General features: G+C 48.7%; 1 protein-coding gene across 5 annotated transcripts in view; it reads left to right on the forward strand.

Annotated features, from left to right (window-relative positions):
• card14 (caspase recruitment domain family, member 14) overlaps positions 1-17,854 on the forward strand; it is a 159,896-nt gene that overhangs the window by 119,632 nt on the left and 22,410 nt on the right. For all 5 annotated transcript variants that reach the window (XM_072483487.1, XM_072483491.1, XM_072483488.1 and 2 more), the window contains 3 exons: positions 1,385-1,574; positions 5,748-5,871; positions 12,346-12,589. In XM_072483487.1, coding sequence (XP_072339588.1) covers positions 1,385-1,574; positions 5,748-5,871; positions 12,346-12,589 — 558 coding nt within the window. The remainder of the gene's footprint in view (positions 1-1,384; positions 1,575-5,747; positions 5,872-12,345; positions 12,590-17,854) is intronic.

Below are 17,854 nucleotides of genomic sequence, written 5' to 3' on the forward strand. Positions count from 1 at the left end.
CAACACCTAGCTGTGGCACTACACTAGAGGGCATTACAAGACCCACCGTATAACTGAGCACCCAGAAGCTCTATCTCTCTCTCCACGCAGGAGTAATCAGATAGCAGCAGTGCAGTAGAGGACGTTCACAGCCTAGACACCACGTGTAGCTTTGATACAGTTTGTACAGTTATTAATCCTTACTGTGCTGTAAACCTTAAGTTAGAAGTTCTGCCGGGATTTGACCACACCATCCAACCTTCAATGTGGAGATCTCCCAGATCCACTATTTATTTAAAGTTGTGTTTGGTAATATAATCTTAACTTTGCAAATTATACAATTCTTTATAGACCACGGCTGAGATTCTCTGGTCAGCGATGCTGAAATCGCGTTCGTCGTTCGGCCGGATAATCCCCGTTTGTGCCAAATCGGGGGCGGCGCCGCTTTTGCAATGCTCCAATCCCTCGGAAACGGCGTACTCGATGAGCGCGCCGCACGCCGTCGGGACGGCCTCAGGACATCACCTGAGACCCTCCCACAATGGGCCGAGTTCCCGAAGGCGTGGAACACTTGTCTTTTTTTTTCGTGAACCCGGCGTGGCGACTGCGGGCTGAGTCCAGCGCCACCTCAGTCGGGGGGGGGGGGCGTTCCGTGGGCAGGGGGGCTTTGGCGGGGGATGGGGGCACTGGTGGGGGTGATCCGGGGGGGTGGCGAGGCTGATTACAGGGGGGCGGTTTCTGGTAGGCTGGGTCTGCGCGCGGCCGCCGCCATGCGCGTGCATTCTCTGGCCATATCCGCAGATAAAGCCGGGGGCTTTACAGTGCGTGCCTGCTAGCCCCTCACCAGATGGAGTATCGGTGCAGCTTTTGCGCCGTTTCTTCGGGTGTAAAACGCCACTGTTCCCACGCCAGCGTCAGCTCTTAGTCTACAAACCGGAGAATCCAACCCAACATCTTCAATAAGTCTCACATTCAAAAAAAATCTTTTGTGTCTGCCATGCTGCCAACTGAATGAGGAGCTTAGGGAGAGGTAATACCAAAGAGATGCACAGGAACCTCTCCAAAGGATATTTGGGTCAGCCATATTGGGCAGTTTTGACAGAGTTGGCCTTATATGGTACTATAACATCTCACATTATGTAAGTAATTTTGGTTTCCTTTGAAGAGCCTTACCCTCATTGTGAGAAAGTGAAAATACCTGACAACAGCTCTGTTTATAATAATAATTATCATTATTATTATCATGTGAAAATACATGACTACAGCTCTGTTTATATACTTGTTTATATTTTTGGGGTTTTGTTTATTATTGCAATATATGAAGAGAAAGGAAGGCAATAGATGTCAATTCTTCTCACGAGAATCAATTCTAATTCCCAAATTTCTTGTTTCCTGTTTTCCACAGGTCCTTCCTACAAGGACCTCCTCCAATGAAGTTGCTGAGCAGAATATCTTTATTTGAATTCAATGGTGATGGCATCCTGGAACAGATTGAAATAATTGGTGGCAATTCAACTGGAATATTCATTCACAAAATCAAACCTGGATCTCCAGCAAATAATTGTGACCTTGAGTCAGGGTTTCAGATCATGATGGTAGGGTTTTATCCATGCTGCAAAACCTTTTCCATCTGGGTGCTTTGTTTTTGAAACCAAATCGGAGCGTGGAGGGGAAAGTGTTGTGCCTCAGAGATATGCAGAGATGACACCAGTTTCTCTGTCTGAACAGGGCTTGATTCAATGCTTTAAAACGTCTGCTCTCATGCTCGCTGCTTCTTGCTTTCAATTTAGTTTTTCTTTCTCGGTCACAATGCCTAGGTTTAACTAACAGCACTTGGAGCTGAGAAGCGTTAACAGGCACACACAATCAAAGACCAAACAATTGCACAATTGAATACAACAGCAAAGTTACACAGAGGACAAATCAATAGTGAGGCAGACACATCGAATGCTTTTTTCCGCCGCTGAATGATCAGATAGCTTGCTAATGGCATCCTTATGATGGTCTTTATCCAATCTGTGGTTCAACTTAATTGAATTTTCTTGGAATCATAGAATCCCCACAGTGCAGGAGGTGGCCACTCGGCCCATCGAGTCTGCAATAACCCTCTGATAAAGCGCTCTACCAAGGACCACTCCCCCACCTTATTCCCGTAATCCCATCTAACCGTTGTACATTAATGGACAATTTAAGATAGCCAATCCACCTAACCTGCACATCTTTGGACTGTGAGAGGAAGCCAGAGCACCCAGAGGAAACCCATGCAGACACGGGGAGAACGTGCGAACTCCACACAGTCTCCCAAGGTCAGAATCAAATCCAGGTCACTGGCACTGTGAGGTAGCAATGCTAACCACTGTGCTACCATATGCTCAGTGGGCTAGACAGCTGGTTTGTGATGCAGAACAAGGCCAGCAGCGCGGGTTCAATTCCCGTACCAGCTACCCGAACAGGCGCCGGAATGCGGCGACTAGGGGCTTTTCACAGTAACTTCATACTTGTGACAATAAACGGTTGTTATTATTATGCTACTGCTGAGTATTAATATATTCTGTTTGTGTAAAAGGTATCTTTTGATTTCCATTGGTGTAAAACGAATTCCTGCATTATGTGTGATACATTTGTGACATTTAACAGTAAAGTATTAACAGTTCAGTTCTCCAGTGTTTCTTACCTTGGCCCTGCCTGTTAGGAAAGCCATCTTTCATCTTGCACGTCTTTAACTGACAGATATTTAAATGAATCATTAGCTTGCTCTGTTAGCAATGAAGTACTGTGCAGCGGGATGGGATTTACAGATAGGCACACAAAGAAGAGAGAAGTAAATAAGGAGCATGATAGGTCATGAAGTTGATGGACACACTCTCAAAATTTGTTCTAGTTCTATACATTTTTAAATTGTTGTTTATCAGGAGGCAAACATTTTAATTTTAAAGATTACAAATAATGATTTCATTTCCCCAGTTTCAGGCATTCTGATTGCCCAGAAGTAAGATTTTGGAGATAAACATTTATCAGTGCCCGGTTTCATAGAATCCCTACGGTACAAAAGGAGGCCATTCAGCCCATCGAGTCTGCACCAACCCTTCAAATGAGTACTCCATCAATGTCCACTCCCACCCCCACCCTTCGCTATCCCTGCAACCCCATAACCTAACCTGCACATCCCTGGACACTACGGGGCAATTAACATGGCCAATCCACCTACCCTGTACATCTTTGGACTGTGGGAGGAAACTGGAGCACCCAGAGGAAACCCACACAGACACGGGGAGAACATACAAACTCCACATAGTCGGTGACTCGATGCCAGAATTGAACCTGGGACCCTGGAGCGGTGAGGCAGCAGTGCTATCTGCTGTGCCACTGTGACGCCCATATCAGACGTGGGCAGCACGGTAGCATGGTGGTTAGCACAGTTGCTTCACAGCTCCAGGGTCCCAGGTTCGATTCCCGGCTTGGGTCACTGTCTGTGCAGAGTCTGCACGTTCTCCCCGTGTCTGCGTGGGTTTGCTCCGGTTTCCTCCCACAGTCCAAAGATGTGCAGGTTAGGTGGATTGGCCATGCTAAATTGCCCTTAGTGTCCAAAAAAGGGTAGGAGGGGTTACGGGGACATGGTGGAGGTGTGGGGATAATGTGGAGGTGTGGGCTTGGGTAGGGTGCTCTTTCCAAGGGCCGGTGCAGACTCAATGGGCCGACTGGCCTCCCTCTGCAATGTAAATTCTATGATTCTATGAACCATACAAACATCACGCATCAAACATCATTAGGAGCAGGAGCAGGCCACTCGGCCCCTCGAGCCTGCTCTGTCATTCAATAAATTCATGGATGATGTGATTGTAGCCTCAACTCCACAGCTTGAATGACCTCCCCCACTGAGAGAAAACAAATCCTCTCCTCCCTGTCCCAAATGTGAACCCGCACCCCCCCCCCTCCCCCCATTTTTAAATCTGCCCCCTAATTTCAGTCCCTCCCATAAGGGGAAACCTTCCCTGCAGCATCCACCCCACCAAGCCCACTCAGAATCCAAGACCCAAACTCTTTATTTTACCCGGGATTTAGAAGCATCTGGCAGCCATGAAGACACATTACGTCTCCAGAGCTGGTTGGTCTGCAATTAGGTTTGGGGAGAGAGGGTGGAGCAGGCCGGGTGAGCGGTGTTGCTGTTGGTCGGAAGAATGATAGCTGCAACCAGCCGGTTTCCTGCGCTTCTGGCAAAAGTGCAGCTGCGCATCCTGGCTCTACATGAATTTAAAAATCCAACATGCCACATGTGTGTCTAGAAAATCTGATTTGGTGCCTGCTCCACTCCACTCAGGGCTAAAAGTGTTAGACGTGTCATTAGCATCTGCATAGGGTGCCTCATTAGGCTGGAATCTTAACATCATCCAAGGCCGATATTTATCATAGATTATACAGTGCAGAAGGAGGCCATTCGGCCCATCGAGTCTGCACTGGCTCTTGGAAAGAGCACCCTACCCAAGGTCCACACCTCCACCCTATCCCCATAGCCCAGTAACCCCGCCCAACACTAATGCAGATATGCTGTGGATTGGTTTTTTACAGTATCCTTGGGTGCAGCCATTTGGAAAATGGGTGCAATAATTTACTTTGTTTCTGAGCCATAGATGTAGGCGAGGTCCTGGGTTCAGTGGGTGTGTTAAGTTAATTAATTTGGCAGTAGGGTCTTAAGAGTTAAACACAGTACCTCCAGAGTTAGGCAAGTGAAAAAAGCTGAGGTCCAGCTCCATGCTACACAATGCATGTGTGGGTGGACACTGGGTGAGGTTAATAACACTCTCAAAGCTCAACACCATGCAGGACAAAGCAGCCCACTCGATGGGCACTCCATCCACCATCGACGTACAGTGGCAACAGTGTGTACCATCAACAGGGAGCACTGCAGCGATTTTCCAAGGCTGCTTTGGCAGCAACGTCCGAACCCACAGCCTCTACCACACAGAAAGACATGAGCAGCAGGTGTATGGGAACACCACCACCTGCACGTTCCCCTCCAAGCAGAACACCATCCTGACTTGGAACGATATCGCCGGCCGTTGCTTCCCCGTTGCTGGGTCAAAATCCTGGAACTGCCTAATTGCTCTGTGGGTGTACCTACACCACCTGGACTACAACCATTCAAGAATATGGCTCACCACCACCTTCTCGAAGGCAATTCAGGATGGGCAATAAAAGATGGTCTGGCCAGCAACGCCTCCATTGCATGAACATTATTGTAAGAATGACATAGTCTGAGATAGTTTGCCAACCCACATTATTCAAGAAGACATATGAATAATGACTGCAGGAGTGAGGTCCCAAAGTGCAATCATCGCCCATTGAGTGAGTTAATGCCTTCAGGAAAAGAGGAGGATAAAAAATCTATTGCTACTTCCAAACCATAGCTGAAGTAGAATTACCTTCCCTTTCACCAACTCTCATTTTTACATATCCGTCAACACACTTCTAAGCTCTGACTTGTTCTTGAAATGTTGAGGTTGACCATGCCTTCGCATAGTAATTCATTCGTGACAGTAAGTCAACGACACAGTGACAAGGCCATAGAGATGTTGTACACGCCTTTGTAACTTTTCTCACTTTTGCAGTGTCGCCGTTCCAGATTATTTCACACCTTTCCATTCCATCATTGACATTTTATAACCAAATGCTGGGTAACAATGTTCAACAATTATGTTGGAGAGGGGATTGTTTGGCTGTGTTGGACCTGATGTCTCTCTGAAAGACTATTGACACTGATGAATTCACAGGTAGAATATAATGGAAAAGAGCCAAAGAAGACAGTGCTAGAGGATGCCAGCTTAGAGGAGGCTGTTTGGACCTTGAAACAAATCAAAGGGATGTGTTGTTTGACCATCAGGCGCAAAGGAGAGGGTGAGTTCCACTACAAATGGAATAACTGTGCCCTTAATCAAACAGTCAATGGGGATATTAAGGGAACTATGCAACGTGTTTCAAACATAATCAAGTTTACCATCAATGATTTCAGAAAATATTAAATTGTTGACATTTTATCAAGAAAACCGTTACAAGACTGTCGCTGGGCCCTTCTTAAAAAAGATTACCAATTAATGTCGTGCCGTTATGATTTTCTCATTTCAATTTGAATTGGGTAAGATTATTAGATTTGCATGTTTGGTTCGTTATTGCAACTAGCAATGTAATAAAACAACAATGTATATTCGTATACCACCTTTAATATAATAAAACATCCCAAGGCACTTCGCAGGAGCATTCATTGTAAAAGGAAAAATAACATTGAGCCACATATGGTGACATTAGGGCAGATGATAAAAAGTTTGGTCAAAGAGGTTTTATGGAGTATCTCTTAAAGAAGGAAAGTGAAAGCGGGAGCCACTCAGATGTAGGGAGGGAATTCCAGAACTCAGGCCTGAGGCAATTTGAAACAAGGATGAGAATTTTAAAGTCAAGGCGTTGCTTGACCATGAAGCCAATTCAGTCAGTGAGTGCAGGGGGCGATAGGTTTTTAAAATTCATTTTTACATGATGCAGGGGTCACTGGCTGAGCCAGCATTAATTGCCCCTGAGAGAGTGCTGGTGAACTGCCTTCTTCAACCACCACAATCCCTGAGGTACAGCTACACCGTTTTGTGAAGGAGGGAGCTCCAGGATTTTGACTCAGCGATAGTGAAGGAACGGCGATACATTTCCAAGTCAGGATGGTGGGTGGCTTGGAGGGGGACTTCCGGGTGGTGGTGTTCAGGTATCTGCTGCTGTTGTCCTTCCAGGTGGTAGTGGTCGTGGGTTTGGAAGATGCTGTCTAAGGAGCGTTGGTAAGTTCCTGCAGTGCATCTTGTAGATGGCACTGCTGCCACTGTTCATTGGTGGTGGGGGAAGCAAATGTTTGTGGAAGAGATGCTAATCAAGCGAACTGCTCTGTCTTGGATGGTGTTGAACTTCTTGTGTTGTTGGAACTGCAGTCATCCAGGCAAGTGGAGAGTATCCCATCATGCTCCTAACCTGTGCCTTGTAGATGATGGACAAGCTTTGGGGAGTCAAGAGATGAGTTACTCAATGCAGAATTCCCAGCCACTGACCTGCTCTTGAGCCACAGCATTTAAACGGCTAGTCCAGTTAAGTTTCTAGTCAATGGTAACTCCCAGGATGTTGGCAGTGGGGATTCAGCGATGGTAGAACCATTGAATGTCATGGGGTGATGGTTGGATCCACTCTTGTTGGAAATGGTTATTGCTTGGCACTTGTGTGGTGCAAATGTTACTTGCCACTTGCCAGCCCAAGCCTTGATATTGCCCAGGTCTTTCTGCATTTGGATATGATTGCTTCAGGGTCAGAGGAGTGCGAATGGTGCTGAACTTTGCACAATCATCAAAGAACATCCATAATTCTGACTCCTTTGGTCAGACCACACTTGGTCAAATGCTGCTTTGGTGTCACCTCTGGAGTTCAGCTCTTTCATTCAAGTTTGGATCAAGACTGTAATGAGGTCAGGAGCAGAGTGTCCCAGGCGGAACTCAAATGGAGCATCAGTGAGCAGGTTATTGCTGAGTAAGTGCCGTTTGATGACACTGTCAATGACACCTCCAATCGCTTTGCTGAAGATCAGGAGTAGACTGATGGGGTTTGGTGGACAGGATGTACCTGGGCAATTTTCCACATTGCCAGGTAGATGTCAATGTTGGAGCTGTACTGGAACAGTATGGCCAAGGGTGCGAGTACTTTTGGAGGATAAGTTTTCAGTACCATTGCCAGAATGTTGTCAGGGCCTGTACTCTTTGGAGTATGCAGGGCCATCAGATGATTCTTGGTACCACGTGCAGTGAGCCGAATTGGCTGAAGACTGTCATCTATGATGCTGGGGACCTCATGACGAATCTGAGATAGATTATCCGCCTGGCACTTGGTTAAAGGTGGTTGCAAATGCGATAACCTTGTTTTTTGCACTTGCACTCTGAGGACAGAGATATTTTAGAGCCTCCTCCTGTCCACCACCATTCATGACTGGCTGTGGCAGCACTGCAGTGCTTAGATCTGATCCGTTAGTTGGAGTATCGCTTAGCTCCGTCTATTGCATGCTGCCTCCACTGCTTAGCATGCAAGTAGTTCTGTGTTGTAGCTTCACTAGGTTGACACTTTTGGTACGCCTGCTGCTGCTCCTGGAATCCCCTGCAGCACTCTTCATTGAACCAGGGCTGATCCCCTAGCTTGGTGGTAATGGTAGAGTGGGGGATATGCCGGGCCATGAGGTTACAGATTGGGGTTGAATACAATTCTGCTGCTGCTGATGGCCCTCAGTGCCTCAGGAAGCCCAGTTTTGAGTTGCTAGATTGTCATTGGCAAATAGGGTTAAGAAAAATCTCAAGGCTTTTTACACATACATGAAGAGCAAGAGGATAGCCAGGGAAAGGGTTGGCCCACTGAAGGATAGGGGAGGGAATCTATGTGTGGAGCCAGAGGAAATGAGCAAGGTACTAAATGAATACTTCGAATCTGTAGTCACCGCAGAGAAGGAATTGGTGGATGTTGAGTCTGGAGAAGGGTGTGTAGATAGCCTGGGTCACATTGAGATCCAAAAAGACAAGATGTTAGGCGCGTTGAAAGATATTAAGGTGGATAAGTCCCCAGGGCCTGATGGGATCTACTCCAGAATACTGAAGGAGGCAAGAGAGGAAATTGCTGAGGCCTTGACAGAAACCTTTGGATTCTCACTGTCTTCAGGTGATGTCCCGGAGGACTGGAGAATAGCCAATGTTGTTCTTTGTTTAAGGAGGGTAGCAAGGATAATCCAGGTGAACTACGGGCTGGTGAGCCTTACATCAGTGGTAGGGAAATTACTGGAGAGTATTCTTCGAGACAGGATCTACTCCCATTTGGAAGCAAGTGGACGTATTAGCAAGAGGCAGCACGGTTTTGTGAAGGGGAGGTCGTGTCTCACTAACTTGACAGAGTTTTTCGAGGCGGTCACAAAGATAGTTGATGCAGGTAGGGCAGTGGATGTTTTCTATATGGACTTTGACAAGGTCCCTCATGGCAAACTGGTACAAAAGGTGAAGTCACACGGGATCAGAGATGAGCTGGCAAGATGCATACAGAACTGGCTAGATCATAGAAGGCAGAGAGTAGCAATGGAAGGATGCTTTTCTGATTGGAGGGCTGTGACTAGAGCGGTTCTGCAGGGATCAGTGCTGGGACCTTTGCTGTTCGTAGTATATATAAATGATTTGGAGGAAAATGTAACTGGTCTGATTAGTAAGTTTGCAGACGACACAAAGGTTGGTGGAATTGCGGATAGTGATGAGGACTGTCAGAGGATACAGCAGGATTTTGATTGTTTGGAGACTTGGGCGGAGAGATGGCAGATGGAGTTTAATCCGGACAAATGTGAGGTAATGCATTTTGGAAGGTCTAATAAAGGCAGGGAATATACAGTGAATGGTAGAACCCTCAAGAGTATTGACAGTCATAGAGATCTAGGTGTACAGGTCCACAGGTCACTGAAAGGGGCAACACAGGTGGAGAAGGTAGTCAAGAAGGCATACGGCATGCTTGCCTTCATTGGCCGGGGCATTGAGCATAAAAATTGGCAAGTCATGTTGCAGCTGTATGGAACATTAGTTAGACCACACTTGGAGAATAGTGTTCAATTCTTTTTTTAATTATAAATTCAGAGTACCCAATTATTTTTTTTCCAATTAAAGGGCAATTTAGCATGGCCAATCCACCTAACCTGCACATCTTTGGGTTGTGGGGGTGAAACCCAGGCAGACATGGGGAGATTGTGCAAACTCCACATGGACAGTGACCCAGGACTGGGATTCGAACCCAGGTCCTCAGCGCCACTGTGCCACATGCCGCCCTAGTGTTCAATTCTGGTCGCCACACTACCAAAAGGATGTGGAGGGTTTAGAGAGGGTGCAGAAGAGATTTACCAGGATGTTGCCTGGTATGGAGGGCATTGGCTACGAGAAGAGGTTGAATAAAATCGGTTTGTTCTCACTGGAACGACGGAGGTTGAGGGGCGACCTGATAGAGGTCTACAAAATTATGAGGGGCAAAGACAGAATGGATAGTCAGAGACTTTTTCCCAGGGTAGAGGGGTCAATTACTAGGGGGCATAGGTTTAAGGTGAGAGGGGCAAGGTTTAGAGTAGATGTACGAGGCAAGTTTTTTACACAGAGGGTAGTGGGTGCCTGGAACTCGCTGCCGGAGGAGGTGGTGGAAGCAGGGACGATAGTGACATTTAAGGGGCATATTGACAAATACATGAATAGGATGGGAATAGAGGGATACGGACCCAGGAAGTGTAGATGATTTTAGTTTAGACGGGCAGCATTGTCGTCGCAGTGTTGGAGGGCCGAAGGGCCTGTTCCTGTGCTGTACCTTTCTTTGTTCATTGTTCTTTAGATCTGTTCAAAATCTATCCCTTCTAACACTGTGGTAGTGCCACATGACTGAATGGAGGGTATCTTCAATGTCAAGACAGGTCTTCAACTCCACAGGGACTGTGTGGTGGTCATTCCTGTCATTACCAGATGACGTTAGTGGCTGACCTTGGACCCATGCTGTCCGCAGTCTTGGAGATAATATTTACAACTTGGACTATTTTGTCAACCAAAAGAGACCATGTGGCGGTCAAAGTCAGAAGAAAATCTGGAAAAAAATCTTAATGACAAGGGGCTTTTCACAGTAACTTCATTGAAGCCTACTTGTGAAAATAAGCGATTATTATATTATATATTAATGACTGTGTTGTAAAACAGAACTTGGAGCAAAGTGTTTGAAAGCTTTTTAAGCGGGATTAACTAATCCACATTATTGAAGTTTAAATCTGTACCACATCAATTAAAAAAAAAATCTCTGGAGCACAGATACATTGGTAGGAAAAAAATCACAAGTTTAAATCCAGGATTTGATTGGTATTGTGTACTAGTCCCATGCATTTCAAATGACCATGATCTCCCTAAATCAATTTTGAAGTTTTCTTTCAACCCCCTCAACGCCAGCCCTATCAAACTGAATTTTGCTCTATGAACTTACAAACTTTAGGGAATTAAAATGGGGACAGCAGGTTGTTGTAATTGTTGGAGCAAGTGAATGATTTTCACTCAGACACCATGGGCGTCATTCTCCGACCCCCCGCCGGGTCGGAGAATGGCCGTTGGCCGCCGTGAATCCCGCCCCCGCCCCCGCCGAAGTCTCCGCTCCCGGAGATTGGGCGGGGGCGGGAATCCAGCCGCGCCGGTTGGCGGGACCCCCCGCTGGATTCTCCGGCCCGGATGGGCCGAAGTCCCGCCCAGAAACTGCCTGTCCCGCCGGCGTAAATCAAACCTGGTATTTACCGGCGGGACCAGGCGGCGTGGGCGGGCTCCGGGGTCCTGGGGGGGGGCGCGGGGCGATCTGACCCCGGGGGGTGCCCCCACGGTGGCCTGGCCCGCGATCGGGGCCCACCGATCCGCGGGCGGGCCTGTGCCGTGGGGGCACTCTTTCCCTTCCACCTCCGCTACGGCCTCCACCATGGCGGAGGCGGAAGAGACTCTCCCCACTGCGCATGCGCGGGAAACTTTCGGCGGCCGCTGACGCTCCCGCGCATGCGCGGAGAAACTGACAGCGGCCGCTGACGCTCCCGCGCATGCGCCGCATTTCCGCGCCAGCTGGCGGGGCAACAAACGCCATTTCCGCCAGCTGGCGGGGCGGAAATCCCTCCGGCGTCGGCCTAGCCCCTCAATGTTGGGGCTAGGCCGCCAAAGATGCGGAGACTTCCGCACCTTTTTGCCGGCGCGATGCCCGTCTGATTTGCGCCAGCTTTGGCGCCAGTCGGCGGGCATCCCGCCGTTGGGGGAGAATTTCGCCCCATAGGTGGGATTCTCCATCCCGCCGGCCCTGTTTTCCACGTGGCGTGCCCCCGTCGGCAATGGGATTCTCCGTTCCCGCAGCCAGCCAATGGGATTGGCCACCTCCAAGACGTCGGGAAACGACGTGGGTGCGCTGCCGGCGAAGCGGAGGATCCCGCCAACTGAGAATCCACTGGATCATTTTCATGGCGGTCCCAACTATTGAGTCAAAGTTCTAGCACCTGGGCAGCAAATCACATTGCACGTGGTAGGTATGGTAACTCATAGGATCTTTCTTATATCACATCAAATTATTTGCTCTAATTACTCCAGACAGAGAAAAATGAGAAATATGACAGTGACTCGGGAATATTTGGTCTGAAATATTTGTTTTTCCCACTCAACCATCATAATTAAATTTAGTCAATAATTCTAAACCTCCCGTAATTTTGTACCTTGTGTTGAATGTCTATATGTTGAGGTGAAGCTGTGGTCTGAGAAAACATGATAATGCTCAGTATATATTTTGTTTAATCAGCTTATCAAACATTGGTGGAGAATATTGAGAAGAAGATCTCGACCTCTGGCGATTCGTTCTACATCCGAGTTAATGTTACATTTGATAAGGAAAATGGAGCTATGGGCGGATTTACTATCCAGTGCAATGAAATCCTGCACATCACTGACACCGTGCACAGGGGCGGCAGTGAGTGGAAAGCATTCAGAGTGAATCCCAACACAATGGCTGACATGGATGGTGGGGCCATTCCAAATTACTACCGGTAAGCACGTAACATTGACAGAGATCTCAGTCCCGGGAACCCAGACTTTTGATTTGAACCACGGTAAATGTACTTTTTTTTAGACCGTTGCAGCTCTTGTGGAAATAAAAGGGCAGCATGGTAGCATAGTGCTTAGCACTATGGCTTCACAGCGCCAGGGTCCCAGGTTCGATTCCCGGCTTGGGTCACTGTCTGTGCGGAGTCTGCACGTTCCCCCTGTATCTGTGTGGGTTTCCTCCAGATTCTCTGGTTTCGGCCCACAAGTCCCGAGTGTTGTGCTGTTAGGTAATTTGGACGTTCCGAATTCTCCCTCTTGTGTACCCGAACAGGTGGCGGAATGTGGCGACTAGGGGCTTTTCACTGTAACTTCATTGCAGTGTTGATGTAAGCCTACTTCTGACAAAAAAGATTATTATTATTAAATAAATGCGGAAGATCAGTATTATACATATCATCCAATAAATGTTGATGTCTTGCAAGCTGATTGCTGGGAGTTATGGAACTCTTGTGGTAACAAGTGATTCTCCGACCCCCCCCCCCGTCAGGTCAGGTCGGAGAATCCCCGGGCGGGGGGGGGGGGGGTAAGAGGTCTTCAATTCAGGGAATCGGATATCGATCATCGATCGACCTGGGCAGCTTGATGTATTCTCAGCTTATAGTCCCCACAACTCCTTATGAACTGATCAGGTTTAAGGATAGGGACTATCGGAACCACCCACTCTGAAAACTGCACCGATTATACCCAGCTCTTCTAATCTCTTTCGCCCTGCTTCAACCTTTTGATGAAATGTGTGTGGCACTGGTCTGGCTCTGAAGAACTTGGGTGACGAATTAACGTATATTTTTGTTTTACACCCTTAATCCATCCCAGTTCTTTGTGGAAGACGTCTTCATAGTTCCTTAAGACATCTCGGAGAGGGCAGCACGGTGGCGCAGTGGTTAGTGCTGCTGCCTCATGGCACCGAGGTCCCAGGTTCGATCCCAGCTCTGGGTCACTGGCCGTGTGGAGTTTGCACATTCTCCCCGTGTTTGCGTGGGTTTCACCCCCACAACCCAAAGGTGTGAAGGCTAGGTGGCTAGGCCTCGCTAAATTGCCCCTTAATTGGAAAAAATTAATTGGTAATCTAAATTTATTTTTTAAAAAGACACCTCGGAGAACACCGACAGATATTTTGAAGATTTCTAACCAGTTGAGCCTAATCTTCTGGAACCAGTCTCTTCCCAACAGATTGGGCATTTGTTCTTCCGCAGCAACCCAAGGCTGATTGGCCTCCTGCCCTCTACATGCCACTGGGGTTTTGGCTATTCCAAGGATCTTCAAAATCTTCTTCAGAGGTCTTCTCCGCTATGTTCAGTGTCGCTGTGAATTGCTGCTGATGCTGCTTTTTAAAAATCTGTGCTTGTATGTTCCCCCTTCGATTGCTGCGGAAGCACACAAACTCCTGAACATGACAGGTCACCGAAGAATAGCCCCCCTTGCAATGATAGCAGTGCACCTCGGATTCATTTTGACATTCTGATTCCTTCCCACTCCTTGTGCTCTGGTCCTGTATAGAGGACTGTGGCTGACTCTGAGCTGTGTTTGTTGATCCCACCGCAGACCTCGTCCCATACTTGGCGAACCTCCCCTTCGACAAGCTCAGTGGCACCTTTTTTGGTGCACACCGTTGCCTGAGCTACCTGGATCGCTTTTTTCAATATAATTGAGGTCTCCGTCAGAAACCTCTTCTGGATATTAAGGTTATGGATCCCACAAACCAGCCGGTCATGCAACATGTTGCTAAGCGCGGTCCCAAACGCTGACTGCTCAGCAAGCTGACGAGGCCTGGCTATGAAGGCTGAGATATACTATTCATGGTCCCTCCCTGCAGAGTTAAACTGATAGGGCTGGATTATCCGATCGCAGATGTCGAAAGCGCATTCGGCGATCGGTCAGAGAATGGCGTGTGCGGACTGGGTCCAGCGCCGCCACAGCCGGGGGGGGAGGGAGCTGTTCCGCTGGCAGGGGGGCCTTCGTCAGGGGCTGGGGAGACTGATGGGGGGTGGCAAGGCTGGTCACGGGGGGGGGGGCAGTTTTTGGCAGGCCGGGTCCGCTTGTGGCCGGTGTCATGTTGCACGGCTCGGCCGCTGCAGGCCGCCGTAGGCTACCGCGTGCACATGCGCGGTCACGGACCCAGCCATTCACTGGCCGTATCCGCAGGTAAAGCCGGGGGCTTTACACTGCGCGGCTGCTAGCCGCCCACTGGACGGAGGATCGTGCGGGGGCGCCGTCGGAAGATCAGACGGATCCTGCGGACATAGCCACAGGATCGGAGAATCCAGCCCATAACGTTGGAGGATAATTGAGGGCTTTGGGTTGTAATGTTCTTTAACCAATTTCACTATCTGGTCAAAAGTCTTTGAGTCTGGTGCCTCCGGGAACGTGAGATTCCAAATCAAATGATACATTTGGGGTCCACAAACTGTCAGAAGAATCACCTTCTGCTTGTCCTCACCTGTGATCTCATTAGGGGTAAAGACGAACGGGAGCGATTCAATATACTGACTCCATACTCAACCCCTTCGTCAAAGGGGTCTAGTTTTCCAATGATAGGCATTTCCACTCACGGATTAAATTATTCCAACTCTTACTCGAGCCTCTCTACTTTCTCAACTGTTCCTTCCTCCCCTCCTCACGACTGTCACTGCGATTGAAAACTTTTACCTTGTCACCAATGTAGTGGCTCGAGACATGGGCAGCACGGTAGCACAGTGGTTAGCACTGTGGCTTCACAGCGCCAAGGTCCCAGGTTCGATTCCCTGCTGGGTCACTGTCTGTGCGGAGTCTGCACGTTCCCCCCCGTGTCTGCGTGGGTTACCTCCGGGTGCTCCGGTTTCCACCCACAGTCCAAGGACGTGCAGGTTAGGTGGATTGGCCATGCTAAATTGCTCTTAGTGTCTAAAAAGGTTAGGAGGGGTTATTGGGTTAGGGGAATAGGGTTGAAGTGAGGGCTTAAGTGGGTCGGTGCAGACGTGATGGGCCGAATGGCCTCCTTCAGCACTGTATGTTCTATGTATACACTCGATGCTTTGTGTAATAAACAAAGGGCTTTATTGATGAATGGCAAAGGAATTGATGAAGCAGACATAGAACACTATACAACAGGGGCGTCATTCTCCGACCCCCCGCCGGATCTGAGAATGGCCGTTGGCCGCCGTGAATCCCGCCCCCGCCGAAGTCTCTGGTACCGGAGATTGGGCGGGGGCGGGAATCGGGCCGCTCTGGTTGGCGGGCCCCCCCGCTCAATTCTCCGTCCCGCATGGGCCGAAGACCCGCCAAGAAATTGCCTGTCCCGCCGGCGTAAATTAAAGTAGGTATTTGCCGGCGGGACAAGGCGGCGTGGGCGGGCTCCGGGGTCCTAGGGGTGGCGTGGGGCGATCTGGCCCCGGGGGGTGCCCCCACGGTGGCCTGGCCCGCGATCGGGGCCCACCGATCCGCGGGCGGGCCTGTGCCGTGGGGGCACTCTTTCCCTTCCGCCTCCGCCACGGCCTCCACCATGGCGGAGGACGAAGTGACTCTCCCCACTGCGCATGCGTGGGAAACTGTCAGCGGCCGCTGACGCTCCCGCGCATGCGCCGCCCCGAATGTCATTTCCGCGCCAGCTGGCGGGGCGACAAACGCCATTTCCGCCAGCTGGCGGGGCGGAAATCCCTCCGGCGATGGCCTAGCCCCTCAATGTTGGGGCTCAGCCCCCAAAGATGCAGAGCATTCCGCACCTTTGGGGCGGCGCGATGCCCGTCTGATTGGCGCCGTTTTGGGCGCCAGTCGGCGGACATCACACCGTTGGGGGAGAATTTCGCCCCAGGTCTTTACACTTCAGCACCCTGGTCCGCACTGCCCGGGCTCTTGTTCTCAGGCCCTGCACAAACTCCGCATTGGCCAGATTTTGTGCGCTCCCATGCGATCGACCCTCAGCTGGTCAAGTGGTCCCTAGAGCCTGCCCCTTAAAGGAGCTTCCTTGTCACACCTTTTTTGCATGAACACCCATAAGAGACGTTAATTTTGTAATTGGCAGCAAGAAGGTGCATCACTCGGGTTGACCCACATAATAATCCGTCCTGTTCTCTTTTTTAAAAAATTCAGAGTACCTAATCCATTTTTTCCAATTAAGGGGCAATTTAGCGTGGCCAATCCACCTACCCTGCACATCTTTGTGTTGTGGGGCGAAACCCACGCAAACACGGGGAGAATGTGCAAACTCCACGCGGACAGTGACCCTGAGCCGGGATCGAACCTGGGACCTCGGCGCGGTGAGGCCGCAGTGCTAACCCACTGCGCCACCGTGCTGCCCTTCCTTCCTGTTCTCTTAATAAGTTTGGAACTTATGGTGCAGTGAATCTAGGACTCATTATTCTGGAATGGTGCTTTAAGTCTGTTTTCCTCGACCAACAGTTTCTGAATTTACTGATTGATTTATGTCATATATTGTGTGGCCTGGAGATACTTGAGGCTTAAACTTGACCTAGCTTACAAGACATTCAAATATTTCTACACACCAGCACTCAACCACATTGGCCAGGTACCAAAACTATAAACAACTCAAATAAAGCTTAGCAAATAATGCAGTTGGCAAAACCAACCACTAGGTGAATCATACAGACATTTTTGGTAATTATTCTGTGGTGAGTTAAATCATACAAACATTTTTAGTAATTATTCTGTGGTGAGTTAAATATTCCTTCCAAGTAGCACCGGTGGCATTACAATTGGCCTCTGTAAACTTTCATCTGAAATAAGGGAAAGTTAGGGCCTAGATAGTAATGTAATAGAAGTAGTCTAAAATAGAATATAGTTAACATTTGAGAAGTAAGCGGGGTGCACTCTAGGGTTTAAAACCGTGAACAACTTGGTGGTTATTTGATAAAATATATAAAAAACACCATAAATAATTAAATAATTTCAGTAAGTAATTATTTAAAACCCATTAAGGTTGGCATGTGATGTTTCACGGCGACAGCATGTGGTAGCTCCTGGATAACATTATAACCCAGGGCAAACACGTCTGCAGTAAGTGTTTGCGACTTGGAGGTTCAGCTTAATAGTGCTTGAACTGGAGGCTGAGCTGCAGACAATGTGACACATCAGGGAGGGAACGACAGACAGTAAGAGCTTCTTTAAATATACAAAAAGGAAGAGAGTGTCGAAGTGAACATGGCCCCTTAGAGGATGAAATAATAATGGGGAATCAGGAAATGGCAGAGGTGTTAAAAAGCACTTTGCGTCAG

This window comes from Scyliorhinus torazame, chromosome 18 (genome assembly GCF_047496885.1).
Source record: "Scyliorhinus torazame isolate Kashiwa2021f chromosome 18, sScyTor2.1, whole genome shotgun sequence".
NCBI lineage: Eukaryota > Metazoa > Chordata > Chondrichthyes > Carcharhiniformes > Scyliorhinidae > Scyliorhinus > Scyliorhinus torazame.